Source organism: Meyerozyma guilliermondii, genomic scaffold (assembly GCF_000149425.1).
Source record: "Meyerozyma guilliermondii ATCC 6260 scaffold_4 genomic scaffold, whole genome shotgun sequence".
NCBI lineage: Eukaryota > Fungi > Ascomycota > Pichiomycetes > Serinales > Debaryomycetaceae > Meyerozyma > Meyerozyma guilliermondii.
The window spans coordinates 161227-180203 of record NW_001809797.1 but is presented as its reverse complement, the minus strand read 5'-3'; the positions used below and the strand labels follow the sequence as shown (position 1 = coordinate 180203).

The 18977-nt window shown below is 43.8% G+C and overlaps 12 protein-coding genes across 12 annotated transcripts; 7 read left to right on the top strand and 5 right to left on the bottom strand. All coding sequences in view use genetic code 12, as the record gives it.

Moving 5' to 3' along the window:
- Nucleotides 1-58: 58 nt before the first annotated feature.
- PGUG_03363 (uncharacterized protein) lies at nucleotides 59-1888 on the bottom strand (the record flags this gene model as incomplete). The annotated part of the gene is made up of 1 exon (XM_001483932.1): nucleotides 59-1888. The coding sequence occupies one exon, from the start codon at nucleotides 1886-1888 to the stop codon at nucleotides 59-61; it is 1830 nt and encodes a 609-aa protein (XP_001483982.2).
- Nucleotides 1889-2293: 405 nt separating this feature from the next.
- Nucleotides 2294-3229, top strand: PGUG_03362 (uncharacterized protein; the record flags this gene model as incomplete). The annotated part of the gene is made up of 1 exon (XM_001483931.1): nucleotides 2294-3229. One exon carries the CDS (start codon nucleotides 2294-2296, stop codon nucleotides 3227-3229), a length of 936 nt encoding a protein of 311 aa, XP_001483981.2.
- A 143-nt stretch (nucleotides 3230-3372) lies between these two features.
- PGUG_03361 (uncharacterized protein) lies at nucleotides 3373-9600 on the top strand (the record flags this gene model as incomplete). Its single annotated transcript, XM_001483930.1, has 1 exon — nucleotides 3373-9600. The coding sequence occupies one exon, from the start codon at nucleotides 3373-3375 to the stop codon at nucleotides 9598-9600; it is 6228 nt and encodes a 2075-aa protein (XP_001483980.2).
- A 9-nt stretch (nucleotides 9601-9609) lies between these two features.
- FET33 (putative oxidoreductase) lies at nucleotides 9610-11601 on the top strand (the record flags this gene model as incomplete). The annotated part of the gene is made up of 1 exon (XM_001483929.1): nucleotides 9610-11601. The coding sequence occupies one exon, from the start codon at nucleotides 9610-9612 to the stop codon at nucleotides 11599-11601; it is 1992 nt and encodes a 663-aa protein (XP_001483979.2).
- A 446-nt stretch (nucleotides 11602-12047) lies between these two features.
- On the bottom strand, nucleotides 12048-12551 carry PGUG_03359 (uncharacterized protein; the record flags this gene model as incomplete). The annotated part of the gene is made up of 1 exon (XM_001483927.1): nucleotides 12048-12551. One exon carries the CDS (start codon nucleotides 12549-12551, stop codon nucleotides 12048-12050), a length of 504 nt encoding a protein of 167 aa, XP_001483977.2.
- Nucleotides 12162-12755, top strand: IFG3 (Ifg3p; the record flags this gene model as incomplete). The annotated part of the gene is made up of 1 exon (XM_001483928.1): nucleotides 12162-12755. One exon carries the CDS (start codon nucleotides 12162-12164, stop codon nucleotides 12753-12755), a length of 594 nt encoding a protein of 197 aa, XP_001483978.2.
- A 92-nt stretch (nucleotides 12756-12847) lies between these two features.
- VPS2 (ESCRT-III subunit protein) lies at nucleotides 12848-13525 on the top strand (the record flags this gene model as incomplete). The annotated part of the gene is made up of 1 exon (XM_001483926.1): nucleotides 12848-13525. One exon carries the CDS (start codon nucleotides 12848-12850, stop codon nucleotides 13523-13525), a length of 678 nt encoding a protein of 225 aa, XP_001483976.2.
- A 151-nt stretch (nucleotides 13526-13676) lies between these two features.
- On the bottom strand, nucleotides 13677-14276 carry MET14 (adenylyl-sulfate kinase; the record flags this gene model as incomplete). The annotated part of the gene is made up of 1 exon (XM_001483925.1): nucleotides 13677-14276. One exon carries the CDS (start codon nucleotides 14274-14276, stop codon nucleotides 13677-13679), a length of 600 nt encoding a protein of 199 aa, XP_001483975.1.
- Nucleotides 14277-14443: 167 nt separating this feature from the next.
- Nucleotides 14444-14812, top strand: MRP17 (mitochondrial 37S ribosomal protein bS6m; the record flags this gene model as incomplete). The annotated part of the gene is made up of 1 exon (XM_001483924.1): nucleotides 14444-14812. The coding sequence occupies one exon, from the start codon at nucleotides 14444-14446 to the stop codon at nucleotides 14810-14812; it is 369 nt and encodes a 122-aa protein (XP_001483974.2).
- A 165-nt stretch (nucleotides 14813-14977) lies between these two features.
- AUR1 (inositol phosphorylceramide synthase) lies at nucleotides 14978-16378 on the bottom strand (the record flags this gene model as incomplete). The annotated part of the gene is made up of 1 exon (XM_001483923.1): nucleotides 14978-16378. The coding sequence occupies one exon, from the start codon at nucleotides 16376-16378 to the stop codon at nucleotides 14978-14980; it is 1401 nt and encodes a 466-aa protein (XP_001483973.2).
- Nucleotides 16379-16765: 387 nt separating this feature from the next.
- On the top strand, nucleotides 16766-17668 carry PGUG_03353 (glucose-6-phosphate 1-epimerase; the record flags this gene model as incomplete). Its single annotated transcript, XM_001483922.1, has 1 exon — nucleotides 16766-17668. The coding sequence occupies one exon, from the start codon at nucleotides 16766-16768 to the stop codon at nucleotides 17666-17668; it is 903 nt and encodes a 300-aa protein (XP_001483972.2).
- A 4-nt stretch (nucleotides 17669-17672) lies between these two features.
- On the bottom strand, nucleotides 17673-18860 carry PGUG_03352 (uncharacterized protein; the record flags this gene model as incomplete). Its single annotated transcript, XM_001483921.1, has 1 exon — nucleotides 17673-18860. The coding sequence occupies one exon, from the start codon at nucleotides 18858-18860 to the stop codon at nucleotides 17673-17675; it is 1188 nt and encodes a 395-aa protein (XP_001483971.2).
- Nucleotides 18861-18977: the final 117 nt, after the last annotated feature.

Here is an 18977-nt window from a genome sequence, read left to right as displayed (position 1 = left end):
AATCGCGACCACGGTGCAGGACAAGACCGATTTACTATATAGTACATACTGTGTAAGCTTATCTCCACAAATACTGCTGGTTATCCTCCACGGCCGCCACGGCCGCATTTGCCAAACTGGCAGAGTCCATTTTTGCATCAAAGTCTGCTGGTGGAAGCTCCTGGCCTTCACGAGCATACAAGTCTGTAATCAAGCGAGTGAGTATTTCAGAAAGTGGAAGTTTCCGGTGGTTTTTCACCTCACTTTTGAGCTTATCGAAGCCAAATTTAAAGTCTGCGCTGGCCCACCGTGCGTCCTTTTGCTCGTCCTGGTACATTTGGGCGAGATATTGCCAGTCCACCGACTCCACCGTGGGGAAGTCAAGTGACTGTAACTTTTGAAATAGCCAAAGTTTCGTATGAGCATCCATAGACGCTGCTCGTACCGAAGATTCTCTCTTAAGAAGTTTGTTCCACTTGTAGCGGCATTGAATGCGCAGTCGAATCCCGTTCATTTTTTCACTCACCACCGTCCAATTGATGGGCTTTTCACTGTCGGATCCTTGCACCTGGGCCACGGCATCACGAAGCTGTTTTTCCTCGTCTTCCAGCCATTTGTTAAGCAGACGATTGTCTCCACATTTAACATAATTTCTCCACCTATCTCGACAATCCTCCGGCATTCGGCCCATTATATCACCAATTTCCTTCCAATTGCCCTGCTTTGTCTGTGCAAGTTTCCGCAAAAATTCGTCGTCTTCTTTGCTCCATTTCGCCCGCACCTGAAACACATGGTACTGGCGCCTCACATGCTTGTACACCAGCGCCCGCAGACGATACGGAAGCACTCTGGTGAGCGATTCCCAAAAATTGTCCTTCTTCCGCTCGTTGGACCAGATTCGTGCACAAATATCCTGGCGACTAAGCTTATGGAGATGACAGTAGCCATGGATAAACAAGTCTACAGCGGCTATTTCTTGCGCCAGAAACATCCGTGGACCTGGGGTCTCGTGAGGAACCGAATTGTACCACGAGCAAGCCATTGAGGCTGCTTCGTCCACAAGTGAATCGAGTGAAGTGAATTTTTTCAAATCGGTATGGTGATCATTGTCTGTTTCACGATTACGGTCCTGTCCTTGGTGAGTAGTCATTTGTCTGTTTCTCGTCGCATCTCGACTACGAGAGCTTCCATCCTTGATTTCCGCAAGAACCTGCTGAGCCTGGTGGGGAGCCAAGCCATGAACCGCACCTTCTTCGTGCAACGCACCCTGGCCCAATTGCTTAGCCAATTCTCGAGCATCCATAATGGCTGCTTGAACCAACTGGTCGTGCTCCGAATCAAGCCCTGCTAGCTCAGGATCAATGTCCGAATGCTTCTTGCGTTTGTTGTCGTTGTCGTCCAAAAAGTTCCACTGGTAGTCAATGTTCATCAATTCGTGTCGCCGCTTATACGGCCGGTCCATTCTGTTGTCAAGGGTCCCCCCTACATACCGAAGCACCGCTGCTTCCACGGCGTCGTTGAGCTGCGTGGACGACTCGTGGGAGTCGGGGGACTGGGGTTGGTGCGATTGAGACTGCGACTGAGGTTCAGGTTCAAGTTGGTTCTGAAGTTGATCATTTGTGTCTTGGTTTTGGTTTATGTCCTGGTTTTGGTTTACTTCCTGGTTTTGGTTTATTTCCTGGTTTCGGCTTTGTTGTCTTATTTCCCGATTTCCTCGCCTTCGTATTGTCATTTCGTCGATTTGAGAAACATTGTGGTTGGTGAGATTTTCGTCTAATTCGTCCCCATTTCCACTCCGCTGGAACCCATCGTCCCCACTGTCTTGACTCTCATTCACAACATCTTCTTGTTCTCCTTCTTTTCCTAACTGAAGTAGTGCTTTGGCTCCACCGATCGCTCTCGTTTCCATTGCGACGGGTAACACTTGGGGTGATGGTGTCGGGTAACACTGAGGTAGTTGTTGTAGATGGATGTTTTCGCGACCTAAAGCGATAAGAGTAAATATTAGGGTTTTGAAAGATTTGGCTCAGGATGTCAAATCAACCGGGGTAAATGAAATGACAAGTGGGAAAACATCGTTGTTTTGCGACGAGGGTCACGTGACCACATAAAACATAAGGGCAAAAATTCACGGGAATGTACTCCGAGGCTACATTCCATGATAACCACCGGCTGTTCAACTCCCTTTTCTTTCTTTTTCTTTCTTCTTTTCCTTTCTTAACTCTCTTCTTTTCTGGTGCTATCACCATTCGTTCCCACCCATACACCACTTTATCTCACAACATAGTTTATAGTTTATTCTCACTGTTTGTTAATGGAGCTCACCGAACGGGTTGAGCAGCTCGAGCTAGAGCTTGTAGAGTTCCAGGAATCGAGCAAGGAACTTGAACTGGCACTTGAAGATGAACTTTCACGGCTTGAAAACTCAAACTCAATACTTCAGCAGCAACTAAAAAAGGCAAATGATGAAATAAATGCTGGAAAAGCAAGAGAAAAAGCACTAGCACAGCAAGTTTTAGAAGCACAGGAGGCGTCACGGGCCCAGAAACGCGAAAACGAGGAAAAAATCAACCAATTGACCAAACGACTAGTGGCCATTGAAGTTGCAAATGAGTCGATGGAGCTGAACGATCGTATTTATGCCAGCAAAATAGAGTTGGCTCAGCAGATGAACAACGATCTCCTAGAGCGAATAGCGTTATTGGAAGACGAGGTTCAGCGGGAACGTGAACTGGGCGTACAAAAAAACCTTTTAATTTCCAATTATGAGAATTCTGTGGCAGAATTGCAGCAAACAATTTCCAAACTTCAAGGCAATTCTGTGCCGCCCGAGTCGTTTGAAGGCGATCTTCTGGTCCTCAGCATGCGGGACGTGTTGATATCCGGACCCAAAAGATTACCCAAATCAGATTCTCTTCATCGGCTTCGAGAGCTCACCGAGATGTCGCATTTGGCTGCGAAAGAAGCTAACATTATCCGCCACTCAATAATCTTGCCAGAGGGCATGTATACCAGCACAGGACCGCGAAATAAGGCCACACCTGAAAAACCAAGAGTTTTCACTAGAAAACTGGCGGAATCTTCTCAACTAGCCAAACCGCGAAAAACGCCAGTCCGTCAAAATCTTCTGCAAGCTTCATCAAATTCGCACCAGCTCACTCCCACAAACTTACCAACACGTAAGAAGTCACGTCGCATCTTTTCGTCTCTTCGGGCCTTCACCAAAGCCGCCCAACAGCCAGTTAAATAGTTACCACCTTCATACCAAATCTCCTGCATAATGCCCTGTCGCGGCTGGACAACTTTCACTTCAACTCCACGTAAATCTGTTCCTAAAACACACACCGATCTGATCATTCTATCCATTTTTCTCCACAAAATTCTCATTTCAAGATGGATTACCAGTCTCTAGACCTATCTGATCATTCTCAGGTGTACAACTACCTCACATCGCTCAATTTGGTGTTGTCCAACCCGCAAGATCAGATTGAATTCCAGGTGCAATTGGACCAGTTGGACGCCATATTCAAGTCTCTCGAAGAGTCCGATAAACAAGAACAGAAACATGGGTCGTTAGCCGTTTCCAAAATGCTTGCACGCAATTTAGTTGTGGTACTTTCTGAACTACCTCTGAAAGTCTACGACTACACAAACGGCCTTCTCAACTATATCAATCTTAACGATTCAGGGACTCTTGCTGTGTCTTCGACGGCTGCTATAATCCTTCTCACCGACATATTCGAGTCTTTTCCCGCTTCGTTAACGTCCTTGATCAATTTTAGTGCAACACTGATCTACAAGATTCTCAAAAAGAATCCAACCATTAGCCCCCATTTGGTAAACTTGCTTTGCGTGGTAACCAAACACGCTACAAAATCCGATCTTGACGTGAAATTCCAAGCAAAACTTTTAAAAATTGCAACAAAAGCCCTCACACTGCAATCAGTTGCCGACAATACGACCACCGTCTCCATAAAAAAGAGCTACACCCTACTCCTCAAAAACTTGCTCATCTTGTCCGTAACAACCAACTATGAAACTTCACTCGCCATGTCAGTATCGGGTTCCTCAAAACTCAAAGCAGAATCCATCATGTCCACCCAACATCAGTTCCAATTGACACTTCTTGAAACTCACAAAAAAACGATACAGCTCGGATTCACCAATTACTATAAGGAGATCCGAATAGCCACGGTGGAACTTTTGGCTCATTTGTTGCTTTCTTTAGTAGACACAGGTAAATTCAGCCCCGTCGAGTACTTGGTGGGAGAATACCCTCTTCCAAAGCTCAACACTTGGCATCCCTCCTTGAACCACGAGGTCGACTTGGATGGAGAAAAGGTCCATGGACTCAGAAAAGATAAAAATTCGTTACTTGCAAGAAACAGCGAACTGATCATAGACGATGATATCTCTCTAGGTTTACTAGGAGCAGGATATGTCGAAACATTGATTTTTTTCGTTCAGTTACAACAATTTCAAAACCTGGATTACGTTTCCACCAATATAATTGCTATATTGGATGCGGTGCTAAGCAAGTTTCGCTGTCTTAATGACGTTCCCAATCATATTCAGGACAAGCAATGGAACACTGTTTTAGACCATTGGCTAAGGGTGATTGACTTTGTCCACGGGGAAAGTGGATCCACTAGCCAGGATCTCTTCATGAGGTATGTTTTTCAGAAATTTAGCATGGAATCAATTGAAGAGACATCGAAGTCAGAACCCAAAAAAGAAGGTGCACGCTTTACATTGATGAGAAGCAAAACTGTTTCAAAAAGCAAGAAGAGAGATGAGTCGGAGTCAGGAATACTTCCGTTTCACAATCCATACACTTGCAGGCTCCTACTATACATCATAGAATTGTTGATTCCTTTCGGTGTTAATTTTAATTCGTTGGTTCAGTCACCAGATCAGGCCGAGGAAGAACAATTGACCAAAAATTCCTTTCTAAATGATCTTCTATTCAAGTTGATCATCAACAGCAACGACTACATTCGTACCTACTCGCTCAGCACTCTACTCAAGTATGGCGCTACCAATGAAGTGGAAATTAATCCTTTGGTACTTCGTTCTTTCGAAGGATTGACACATGAATTTTCGGCTTTAGACACTCCTTCTACACATGAGACAGCCAGCGACGAAAAAGACAATGTCACACGTTCACTCTCGATCAAAATTCTCAGCTACTCGTTGTTCCTACTGTCGTTGATCAAACAAACAGATTCAACACTTCTACTGAATTCTGTTGTGGCCAAGATGTTGGGTTTCTGTACCCAGAATTTGAAGCAAAATACCACCCTGTCAAAAAAGAATATTTTGAAAAATTCATCGTGCTGGATCCTTTTAACCTCGCTTGTAACGTTGTACAAGGACTCCGAATTTGTCAAATTGAATTCATCACAGTTTCTTGTGTTTTGGAAAAGTCTCTTAACTTCCCAATTTATGGGTCTCTCCAAAGACGAAAGTGATGGCCCAGAAACACAAAAAGAAGTATTAGGAAACTTACGCTTGAGAATTCATAGTTTGGGATGTTTGCTCAACTACATTGATTCAGCCGAACTTACCCCAGAATCATTGAAGAACCTACACTTTCTTCTCACAAAGTCATACAATTATTTGGCATACCTAGAGAGTAACTTGGGCGACATTGGTGCCGTTACTAATTTTTCCAGCACCGAGTTTCAGGAAAGCAACTACAATCCAAACTTGGTCAGCAATACGCTCTTCTCAAATCATTTGTTACTCGAGACTGCTTCTATTGAGAATGTGTTTGTTTCGCTCATACTTTACTCCAAGAAAATCTTGCTTCGGTGCTTCAATAAGCTTCTACCCTTACTCAAAAATGATGTCAATTCCAGCATGGTTGTTTTCTTGATTAGGGTTTTCAGCGACACCAAGATTTTCTCTCGCATTCAAAATATCGAGTCGAGAGAGAAAAGCAAATCGAAGTCAAGGCAGGATAGAAGGACAATCCAGGATAAAGAGCCATCATTTGTCCCACTAAGTGAAGAGTATAACTATTCATTTGGCGTTACCAGTAAACTACGTCCCTTTACTCCTCACTTGGACATGATATTACTACCTAATGATAAAGATTCTCGACCATTGTTGGAAAGCAGTAGCTATGATATCTTGGACTGGATTGACAAGCTCGAGCTTAATGTTTGGAAGCTGGTTGACAATAGTGTGAATTACGACCCTAGTGTTTTTCTTCATGGTGACTATTCGGCTCAGGAACAGTTTCTGACGAATCTCCTAACTTCACTTGTCGACTACTCTATAGAATTGCTCCAATCTGTGTTTCCTCAATTGAGCTTGAAGATCCAACACTCTTTGTTGGAGCAGATCAGAGGGTTCATCACTGCCAAGGATGTGGATGGGTTGCGATCAAGAGCCGCTAGCATCAATACTGTTGTAGCTTTGCACGGTTTAGCAGCAAATTATTTCGACAAGGGAAAAAAGCTTGATGGTCGTTTAGCTGATGCGATTGTTCAAATATGTGAGGTTGTGAATACCGAAGATCCTTCGATGTTACTGCTCATTACAGAAACAATCGGCCTAGCAGTATCCATATCCGTAACCCAGAAAACAGAGGAATTGATTGCCAAGTATATCAAGGTTATTGTGAACGATAATGACCCCATTGCTCGAGCAAGATCACTATTGATTCTCTCCAAGATTTACCAATTCACCGGTCGGCAATTTTCAGATGTTTATGGCGTCGTCAGTCAGTTGTTGAACGATCCTCATCCCATCATCAACCATTTCAGCTTGAAATCTTTGGTCATTTTGAGTTCTGGAAGAGATCTCCGTTCCAGAAACACAGAAATACTACACCAACTACACGAGTGCTTCATTAAAGACGACTTTAACAATACTTCCAGCAAAGCTACTTCAAACATGAGGTACCGGTTCCCGTCTGTTCATCTCGCTGCCAACATTTGTGAGCAAATTGTAACATCTTTTGGCCCTGGTTTGCACGAACTAGCGAGCGACTCGAAGGACCGTCTTGTTAGTTTGGTTGTGAGTATTAGACACGGCATCAATGTTGCTTCTCAGCCAGATGCAATCAAAACCACCAGCAACTTTCTCTCATTATTACTGGAGTTGGTGATTTTCGATCATAACTTTCTCTACAAGGAGCTCCTGTTTTTCACTAACTTTCTCAATCTTATCATCGCTCGAAACTTGAAAACGGGTGTTGCAACAACTCCTTTAACGTCGTTCAGCGAAGAGGCTTTGTTCTCCTGCACAACTAGTAAGGCTCTTTACGAGAAAGCTTGTGGCTGTTATGTACAATTATTCAAGATTCATGGCATCAAATCATTGTCCAAGGAAACTGTCAAGCTTCTTTGGATATCTATGAACTGCTTCGCCTGTGACGACCTCAAGCTACTCACCAAGCTTTGGGTCGAGTCCTCATCTGATATTGATTGGTTTGCGGTTCTCAACTCGCTATTCAGATACTCGTCCAAGAAGCTTCAGGGCCTGTTTATGGAAATAAACTACCACCAAAAGTTACTTCCATTACTGCAAAGACAAAAGAAGGCTAACCAGCATGTTGAGTTTCGGGATGAAGAGATCGAGAATATCGTTGCAGAAGGAGATGAGGATGCTGAGAAAAGCGAACCTATCTCTTGGGAGTTCAGACTTCACATTTTCGAACTATTGAACCAGGTACTTCTTCAAGCAAAGACTGACGACAAATTATTGAATAACTTGAAGAGTCGAATTCAAGATCTTATCAAGATATCCTTCTTTGGTTCCACTGCCCCAACCAGTGACATGCGACTCAAAGGTATTGAATTGTTGGATCGAACTTTGAAGTTGTTTGGTCATATGGCAGACCCACTTTACCCAACTGTCTCTATTTTGGAACAGCAACAAGCCCAAATCATTTCGGCATTAATGCCATGTTTCAGCGCAGATAGCGATTCCAAAGTTCTCTCAGAAGCCATCAATGTGTCTTCAAAGTTCATCAACCTTCCGTTGATCAAATTTTACTCCAAGAAGAGGATATTGAATACCTTGATATCGTTGTTGGAGGAGATTTCATCAAACAAATTCATCAGATTCACGTTTTTGGAAAATATTTCGGAGTACGGAAGAAAATCGATCCAGCTTTCTATTCTCAACTGTTGGGCTCACTTACAGATCAATTCCGAAGAGGTGAATGATGCAGAAGGAAGTGAGTTGAAAGAGATTCTCGAGAAGTATTCCAGTATTTTGGTACCGCTTTGGATTCTTATTTTGAAAGAATACTCTCAGATTAAACATTCTGAGCATGCATCGAAAGAGCTCGCACTCTATAACAATTACTGGATTAACTTCATTAGTGTGTTGAGTTTGCAGTTGGAGTCTAACTCATCAAAAATGAACGAATACCTCGGAGAGAACGAGTCAAACTTCTTCTTCATTTTGTTCAGTTTGAGCGTTGAAACTCTCGTTAGAAACCAGAACGTGTCAGAGATATTATTGTGTTTGACTCGCTTGTTCAAGAACTCAAAGCTAGTCGAGCTTCTTTTCGATAATGAGATATTCTGCGAGTTCATTGATCTCATCGACAGACTCATCTTGATTGACCAGGGTGTTGAAGTCGAGTGTGAAATATCTGAGATGATCTACACGATTTTCCAAAGTTACTTGAACACAAACACAGACCCAGAAGAGGGCCTCAATAAGCTCTTTGAGTTGTTGCGTGTGAGTATACTTCCACTTTTCAATATCTTGCCATTTTTGAGAAACGACTTTGACGTCGAAGATCCAAATACCCGCATGAGACTCAAGAAGTATGACAGTGGACCATCGTTGATTATCACCGGCACATTTTTACAGAAGGTGGTAGAGATGATTTCAAAGTTTCCAGACATGATCAAAAAGGACTTGTACTCCTGTTTGTTGTTCATCTTTGCCAAGATCTATGAGCAAAAGAATCCGTTATTGATAGCGGTTGTTTTACCACATTTGAAGAGCGTGATAGTTGAGGTCATGAAGATTTCTGATGAGATGGTCAAGAGTTTCTATTACGCTATACACGACTACTACAACTTTGAATCCGACAACAACGTCTGGGTATTATCGGCGTTGGTTTTGATCACCACGGGAGAAGTGGAGCATAATGAGCAAGAGTCTATTCTTGTTGCAAATTCACTTTGCAACATGATTGACGAAGATGAACATACAACGCTCGCGGTTCAAGCGATAAAGTCGTTAGTTCTGACTCCAGCATGCCAGAACAGCTTAGTGCTCAAAAATATCATCCAGACTTTACTCTTGAAATTGTGGAACGACGAGGAAGCAGTCAGCAAACGAAAATTACCAATGGAGCTTCTTTTGGTATACGCCAAAGAACAAAAGAGAGAGCCCAACAAACTCAAAATTTTTTACGGTTTACTTGTGCCATTGTTGCTTAAATTTGCAAACACAGAGTTGAAAAGTTACGTGAAAGAGCGGCTCATGGTTCTTCTTAATATGGATGCTGATGCCTTCAAACAGGCCATTGGGTCGCTTTCTGAGCAGCAGAGACAGGCAGCAGAGAGTCTCTTGGTGTACAACGCAAACGGCAACTCGGCAGATCTGGTGAACGAAATCGAGTTGAAAACGTTTGGCCAAGCATAATGCAACCCAATGCCGAATCGGGCATTAATGGTTAGGTACAGGAATATCTCAATAATCAAAATCAAGATCCAAGTTCAAGATCCAAGAAAAAGAATTCCAAACAAAAAAAAGATGCAAGTTTTGTTGCTAATAGCGTTTCTTGTGTCGGTGGTGACGGCCAAGACGCATGTGTATAACTTCAATATTACGTATGTCACCAAAAATCCCGACGGCTTGCATGAAAGACGAGTGATAGGAATCAATAACGAATGGCCTATTCCCACCATAAGAGTGAAGCCTCATGATAGAGTGGTTATAAACGTGGACAACCAGCTCGACCGCAACACGTCACTTCATTTCCATGGTCTTTTTCAAGAAAAGCAAAATTTTATGGATGGAGCAGAACAAGTGACCCAATGTCCTATTCCTCCTGGTCACAAGTTTGTCTATAATTTTACCATTGGAGACCAGTCCGGTACTTACTGGTACCATTCCCACTCGGGAGCACAATATAGTGACGGACTTCGAGGATTTTTCATCATTGAAGATGATACTCTTCCTTCTCACGATGAAGAAGTGAGTATTTCTGTCAGCGATTGGTACCATAATGAAGCTTCTGTGATAATGGGCAAGTTTTTGAACAAGTACAATCCAACTGGAGCCGAACCAATACCCCAGAATGCTCTTGTGAACGATACCAAGAACATGACATGGACGGTTCAGCCAGACAAAACCTACCTTGTCAGATTTGTCAATATGGGAATGTTTGTGTCCCAGTATATTTACTTGGAGGGACACAAGATGACTATAGTTGAGGTGGATGGTGTTCGTGTTAAACCACAGGAAGTGGACTCGTTGTATATCACTGTGGCCCAGCGGTATACTGTCCTTCTTCATACTAAAGATACCAAAGAAAACTTTCGTTTTGTGAACATTATTGACCAGGAAATGCTCGATGTACTTCCAGAAGACTTAGAAGTCATATCTACAAACTACTTGGTTTACGATAAATCTTCCAAGCTTCCTGAAAGATTGACAAATGGTCCAGATAAATTTGAAGCAGCCATTGGCAAATTGAACCCTTTTGATGATTTTTACTTGAAACCTCTCAGCAAGACACCCCTCTTGGACGACTACGACTACCAGATCGAGCTCAATTTTACTATGAATAACCTTGGCGATGGAGTCAACTATGCATTTTTCAACAATATCACCTATGTGTTGCCCAAAGTACCCACATTGATGTCGGTATTATCCGCTGGGAAATTTGCCAATAATGCCGGAATTTATGGCTCAAACACTCATACGTACGTTCTTCAAAAAGACGAAGTTGTGGAGATCGTATTGAACAATATGGATCCAGGCAAGCACCCATTCCATTTACACGGACACATTTTCCAGTTAATTTCCAGGTCTCCTGAAGGTGAAGACGACGATAATCCACTAGTTTACGACGAGACAAACCCAGAACACAACAACTTTCCAAACCATCCTATGATGCGTGATACCGTCATGGTCAATCCCAATGGTTTTATAGTTCTTCGATTCAAAGCCGACAACCCTGGTGTGTGGTTTTTCCACTGCCATGTCGACTGGCACTTGGAGCAGGGCTTGGCTATTACGTTGGTGGAGTCTCCAATGGATATTCTTGCTCAGAATCTGTCAATTCCTCAATCGCACTGGGATGCTTGCAAGCTTCTGAACACTATAAGCTACGGCAATGCTGCAGGAAACTTTGGTCCTGACGAGTCCGATTGGCTCAATCTTTCCGGAGAGCTAGTGCAGGCCAAACCGCTTCCCGAGGGCTTCACCACCAAAGGTTATGTTGCATTTTTCATTTGCACAATTTTGGCTCTTTTTGGAGTGTACTCCATCTACCGGTACGGCATTGAAGATGTCGATACCAAAGAAAATGAAGAAACTATGAGAAAGCTCTATGCCATTCTCAGTGCTCACCAGGACAGCGACCAGTACAGTCTTGCTACCAGAGAGGGCGAAACCGAACCATTGCAAGGGCATTGATAGGCAACTGTCGTGTATATAGCCTCGAAACACGAATATTTTTCGCAGCCGAAATTTAATTTTTATCAAATCGTTTTATGACCAAATACGTAATTGTAGGGTACGTAGTTTTTGGGACCTTTTATTTGCGTTGCTACTAATACAGTGCTGGAATTATCGGCTTCTATACTGCCTACAACTTGCTTGAGAGCCATGTGGATGCAATTGACATCAAAATAGTTGCGGAATTTTTTCCCGGCGACGAATCGATTCGCTACACTTCTCCTTATGCCGGGGGAAATTTTTCGTGTATCACTGGCGACGACCCAGAAACGCTTAGAAGAGACAAAATAACCTACCGGAATCTTACTAAGGTGCAAAAGAGTCTAGGAGGTGCAAAATGTGGATTAGACAGATATGTTTCTCACGAGTATTTTGCCACACATCCATCGCAGGAGAAGATAAATTCACTCAGAAGCTACTTGGACGACTATGAGGAGCTTAAGGACCTTCCTGAGGGATATGAATATGGTATTAGGTTTTTGAGCTGGAATTTCAACTGCCCTCTTTTTCTCAAATCTATGATGAATTATCTCCAAAGAAAAGGTGTTCAAGTCAACCGCAAGAAACTCAATCACATAGCAGAGGCTTACTACCCAGACACGATCGCCGTAGTAAATTGCAGTGGCATTGGAGCGAGAAGTTTGGGTGGTGTAGAAGACACCATGGTGTACCCCACGCGGGGACAGGTTGTGGTGGTAAAAGCACCACATATTCTGGAAAACAGAATGTTCTGGGGTAAAGACTCGGCCACCTACGTCATCAAGCGGCCATATTCCAACGATCAAATGATTTTGGGTGGATTTTTGCAGCATGGTGACTGGACCCCAGATACTCTCAAGGAACAAAGTGACGATATTTTGAACCGCACGACTAAAATGTTTCCAAAAATACTTTCTGATAACATCCATGGTCCGAATATAGAAGATTTAGAAGTTCTTCGTGTGGTTGCAGGACTCCGGCCAAGCAGAACCGGCGGAGTTAGAATTGAAAAGCAAAATTTTCAAAACAAAATATTGGTCCACAACTACGGAGCCAGCGGGTACGGCTACCAGTCTGGCTATGCAATGGGCCAGGAAGCAGCGAAGTTGGCTTTAGCAACACCCAAGTTGTAACCAACCAAGATTTAGCTTGGGTGCAACTTTTGGTAGTGCACATAACCAGCGCGATAACTTCTATCGCTGCGAAACCAGCATTCACCCTCGATATGCCCGGTATTTTCGAGTGGGCTTTTGGGAAAAAATTGACGCCGCAAGAGCGGTTGCGCAAGAATCAGCGTGCTCTTGAGAAGACACAGCGTGAGCTCGCACGAGAAACCACAAAGTTACAAGCCCAAGAAAAAAAGTTGATGCTGGATATCAAAAAGCTGGCGAAACTGGGCCAGATTCAAAGCGCCAAAGTTCAAGCAAAAGACTTGATACGGACCAAGAATTACATAGTCAAGTTCAACTCGATGAAGGCACAACTCCAGGCGATTCTGTTGAGAATCCAGTCGGTGAGAAGCAACCAGCAGATGGCAGCCTCGATGCACGATGCCACCCGACTTCTTTCGGGAATGAACCGATCGATGAATTTGCCACAACTCTCTCGTATTGCGCAGGAGTTCTCCAAAGAAAACGATCTCATGGACCAGAAACAGGAGTTCATGGACGATGCCATTGACGATGCGATGGCAGACGATGAAGACGAATTGGGCGAAGACGAACAAGTGGATGAAATCTTGGGTAAGGTTCTTGACGAGATTGGAGTGGACCTCAATACCACGTTGAAGGACACACCTAGCCATATAACTGCCGAACAAGAAGCAGAAAACAAGGTTGCTCAAGCGGTGGGAGCGTCTGACGAAGACGATTTACAGGCACGACTCAATAGCTTGAAGAAATAGATAATGAATGATGCATACGCTACAGCTAGACCAGGTACAGATTCAGACCCTACAGCTTAATGCACACCAATCTTTTTAGCTTACAGACCAATCTCGACAGTTATCATAGACGAGCTACAGCATATTACTTTTGTCCTTCATCTACTCTATCTTAAATAAATCCCTTCTGCTCCAAGTACGCAATGATCTGGGCAGCAGACTCTTCCACGGTGGTGCCTTCGTAGTTTTTCAAGTGGATTTCAGCATTTTCTGGCTCTTCATATGGAGCACTGATTCCAGTGAATTCCTTGATGATTCCCTCACGAGCCTTCTTGTACAAACCCTTAGGGTCTCTCTTCTCAGCAACCTCCACAGGCACATCAACATATACCTCAACAAACGGTAAATTGTCTTTTTCATGGAGCTCACGAGCCAACCGTCTGTCTTGCCTGTATGGTGAGATAAACGATGTCAAAGCGATGCAACAAGAATCATTGAACAATTTTGCAACCTCAGATATACGTCTGATATTTTCGTTTCTGTCATGTTCACTGAACCCCAAGTCCTTGTTCAAGCCAAACCGAACGTTATCTCCGTCCAATCGGTAAGAATTCAATCCACGAGCCAAAAGAGATTGTTCCAAAGCACAGGCGATGGTGGATTTTCCACTGGCAGACAAGCCTGTGAGCCACACGGTAACACCTCGTTGTTTCCTGAGGGCCGAGCGCTCTTCATGGCTCAAATTGGGGTGCCAGGTGATGTTGGAAGCCATTTTGTGAAAAGTTGAAAATCACTGGAAGTCTTATATGATTGCAACTCACGTGAGCTGATGTGGTCGTGGGTTAGTTTAGTGCGGGTGCATTGGAACTGCATTTGCGGTCTGGTGTCTGGTGTCTGGGCTCTTCACTTACACCGAATTTTTCACCTTTACATATAGCCATGTACTACGAGTTGTTGGCCATATCCAGAATTCTGGATCCACAGCAGATGGCAAAGGAGGCCAAGAAGATCGTTTCCACCATCGGAAAGTTGATTTTGAACAACAGAGGAGTGATACGCGATGTCACCAGTATGGGTCCAAGAGTTCTTCCAAAGGTAATTTCCAAAGATCAAGAAAGACATTTTCAAGGATATCATTTTCTTATGGGATTCGACGTGTCTTCAAGTGTACAGCAGGAGTTGTTGAGAACACTTCGCAGAGATCCCAGAGTGCTTCGTGCCAACATAATTCGTCATGATTTGGCCAATAAATTGTCGCCAGGAACCTCTTACCAACGAGCTTATAATAGTATCCCCAAACAGGTGTAAATAGAACGGGGAGTGTAACAATACGGTTCACCGAACGGATCGGTAGATGAATAAATTGACATGAAAGAGATCAATGAGTAGGCTGTAGAAGAGCAAAGATAGCAGAAAATGAAGCAAGATAACCATTATAGCAGACATTAGTATTAGTTATTAGACATTAAAGAGCTACTTGTCTTTGTAGCTTCGTGATGCAAGTTCGTCATCAAGCGACGTGGTGGACGCTGTTAACGATTGGTGTTGCTCTTCGTCAAACACCAGTGGGGCGGCAGAATACTCAAGCGAAGACGAGTCGAGAACCTCGGTATCATGTGTTTCTTCAGCTATGGCCAAATTTATCAGTGATGACGACTTCGCAGTGGAATTGCTTTGAAGGGTGGGAACTAAGGATCTCAGTTGCTGACGTGAACGGGTCATGGGTGCCAATTCAATGTTATCACTGGCAGGCACAAACAGGTACGGACGAAGAGTGTTTTCAGTGTCCTCATTAAAGTTAATGCTTAAAGGGTCCGATAACCGAACGTCAACTTTATGAATTTCGGTGTACGACCACCGACAAAATTTGGTAGGATCCATGATTGGAAGATGAGTATACTTTGAGTATGTGAACACCACATACGACAACACCGCACCGCCAATAAGATCAATAAAATAATGGTGGGTCAAGTACATCGTGCTCCACCACAACCAAACCGCATATGCCCACCAAACCACCTTATACTTGGGGAATAGCCAACAGAGGAATAAGGCGTCCATAACCGACATTCCTGAGTGTAATGAAGGAAATGCTCCGAACACCACTGGAGCATTGGAAAAATTAGAGGTGTACATATCGACACCAAGTATTGCATCGATACGAGCCAAACCTCCAGGAGAACCACTCATCAGGTAGTTGGCAGGTTCGAGTCCATGGGACAACTTGTACCATGGTGGAGCCGCTGGAAAGAGAATTTGGGTCATTACTCCAAGAAGGTTCATGTATCCAAACGCAAACCCAAACGACTGCAATCCGGTGGGAGGACCAAGTAAAAAGATAAGAAGTGCCACCACAAATGGAGCACTAAAGTGGATTATCCCGTAAGGAAGCCAGGCGATAAGATCCAACAAAGTTGTGTTAAAAGTCGCAAGGACATTGGATAAGTTATCACCGTAAAAGATGGTCTCTGTAGCTGGAAGAACCTTCACGCTGATCGCAGGTTTCCACAGCACGGGAATTTTACCCGCCAGGAAAAACAACGCAAGCCACGAGAAAATGGGGAGAGCATGAATGAAAAATTGTGACGTCAATGGGACCAAAAAACAGGTGATAAATACCGCAAGAATGGGTATTTTTATGAAAAACGAAGCCGGGAATATAAGAAACACAAAGAAAATAACCGACAGAACGAATGAATAGTGCACTATTTCCTGGATGGTCCATTTGTGTTGTCTGAGTTTGGTTATGGTGATCCCAATATCTGTTTCAAACGACAAATCAGAAAGCTGACACCCCGGATATTTTTCGGAAAGAAAATAGTAATGAAACCATTGATACGGTTTCTGTACTATCTTGGAACGGAGGAGCGACATTCCACCAAAAAAATGTTCAAAACAAAATTAATTGAATACCAAATTTAGATGGTTTAGTGCGTGATCTGCCCAATTATGAAACCACAAAAAAGCGTCCAAGAAACGGTCTTGACTTATCTACGGCAACCACAGTAACGCTGTGAGTCCAAAAGATGAAAAAAAGCCAACTTTAAATGAGACAAAACCACCTAGCAAAACCCGGTAAGATATTAGTGATGGCACTAGAAAATCCTCAAAAGAAATTCCGTTTGTTTGTGTCATGTCGCGCGACACCCGCGCCAACCGGACAGGTTAGGGGAACCTGGTGTGTGGGCCCGCGGACCGCACCGTGCACGCGGCGTGCGCGCGGTTAGCTCGTCTTTCTTGAAATCGCGGTGTTTGGGAGCAATGTCAGTAGAAGAAACAGACACCCATGTGCATCTCAAGCATGCTTCTGGAAGCACTGCTTCGATCCTCAAGTACGGCGCTACCGTAATATCATGGAAAGAGGACGGAATTGAACGTTTATGGTTGTCGGAGGGTGCCAAAACCGACGGTTCCAAGCCGGTTCGTGGAGGTATTCCGCTTGTATTTCCTGTTTTTGGCAAGCAAACCGATGAAAAACACCCTACTTACCCATTGCCACAACACGGGTTTGCCCGGAATTCTACATGGGAGTTTTTGGGACAAACAACTGAAGATCCAACTACGGTTCAATTTGGATTAGGACCGGAAAACGTTGATCCGGAACTCTACAAGTTGTGGGCGAATGGGTCCAATGACTTCACGTTGATCTTGACGGTTTCGCTTGGTTCTGGGCTGCTCAGGACGGAAATTGAAGTGGAAAATACCGGCAAACAACTGTTCGACTTTAACTGGTTGTTCCACACTTATTACCGTATTCCCGATGTCACCGACACATTGGTCACCAATTTGGTGGATTCCAGGTGCAACGACAAGCTTTTGAAGGAGGTTTATGTGGAAAAAGCACCTATGGTTAGCTTTCATGAAGAGTTTGATCGAGTGTACGAGAAGATTGAATCTCATAAAGTTCTTCAAATTGTGGAACTTGGAAAGGTTTTGGTCACTATAGAACGTGAAAACTTGCAGGACGCTGTGGTATGGAATCCATGGATCAAAAAGTCAGAAGGAATGGCAGATTTCTTGCCTAAGAATGGTTACTTGAACATGTTGTGTATTGAGCCCGGTCATGTTTCAGACTTTGTCAATTTGGCACCCGGAAAGAAATGGAAAGGAGCGCAAAAGACCACTGTTGGAGGAGAAATCAAGGTACAGACCAATATATATTAGGAGATTATTTAAATTTACTCTTGAATTTTTGAAATCTATCCAATGATTTTTGCGATGAAGAAATCGTAGGCTTGTCATACAACAGAAACGGCTGGGGCACCGTGGGTGCTTTTAGCGATCTGGAGGTTGGTGACCGTGTAAGTTTGACCTTTGGGGCGTGTTTCAATGAGGGTATCGAGTGAGACAGCGAATTTGCAGCCAAATTTGGAACCGAACGAGACGACATTGGGTGAGACAGATTTGTGCGAGACGAACTTGAGTGGGACAGAGAATGTGAATGTGGCTGGATAGGGTGCACCAGATTTGGGATTGGGTGAGTTTTTTGGTTTAGGGAGCTGGACGATGATTTTGGTTTGAGCGACTGGGTTTTTGGAAGAACCGGAATAGCCTTTTGCAATTGAGGTTTTGTACCTGGATTGCTAAGCAGTTTTGCTGAATTGTTGAGCAGTTTTGATGAAGGAGAGCCTGAAAGAGTGGTTTGTTTCAGAGTGGAGGCTGGCAAAGGTTTGACACCAGCCAATTGAAGCACCGATGGCCGAGTAGTGAGGGTTCGAGTGCGTGGTTTTGGCACTGCAAATTTGACCGGTGAGCTTTTTTCTTCGGGCTCCAGTGTGAGAATGCTATGAAGATCATTATATTTTTTCGAAGGAGAAATTCGCTTGAGTGGACTCGAAAGCTGCTTAAGTGGAGACAGGCGAGGAAGGTGGATCATATTAGGCTCGCCAGCGAGGTTGGAAGTTCTTCTTCTTTTGGAGTGTGCTGAACCTACCAACGACTCACGTTTGTTGGAGTGTTCTTTGTATTCTGTGGAGTTTGTTGAAGTTGAATTGGTTGAAGAGTTTGTAGTGGAATTGGGTGCAGACTTTTTCTTTGTTCTTACCGAATAGTGACTCGAAATCGACTCGAGTTTATTCCGCCGTCTTTGGGTGGTCTGTGAGTGGGAGGAAGGTGGAGACCTCATTTTTTCAGAAATTTGTGAGGCTCTTTGGTTGAGTTCCTTCAACACATTACTGCTTAGTTTTCTCAGGTACCCTAACGATTGCATGTAAGAATTGAGTGGAGGGGAGCTGGACGGCAATATATCATCGAGATTGGGGTATATGGGCGATAAGCTTGACGGCGAACCAAGACGGAGATTTTTGATGGGCGTGTTGAGTTCCATAGAGGAATCAAACGAGCCGGGAACTTCCATTAAATCAATAGGGAAAATGCGATAGGGGTATATTAGGTGAATGTGAGTCGGTGGTGACCGGTCGGAGGGGGCTGGGTAATTGGTTAGTTAATTGGGTGGTTTGGTTAATTGGTTGAT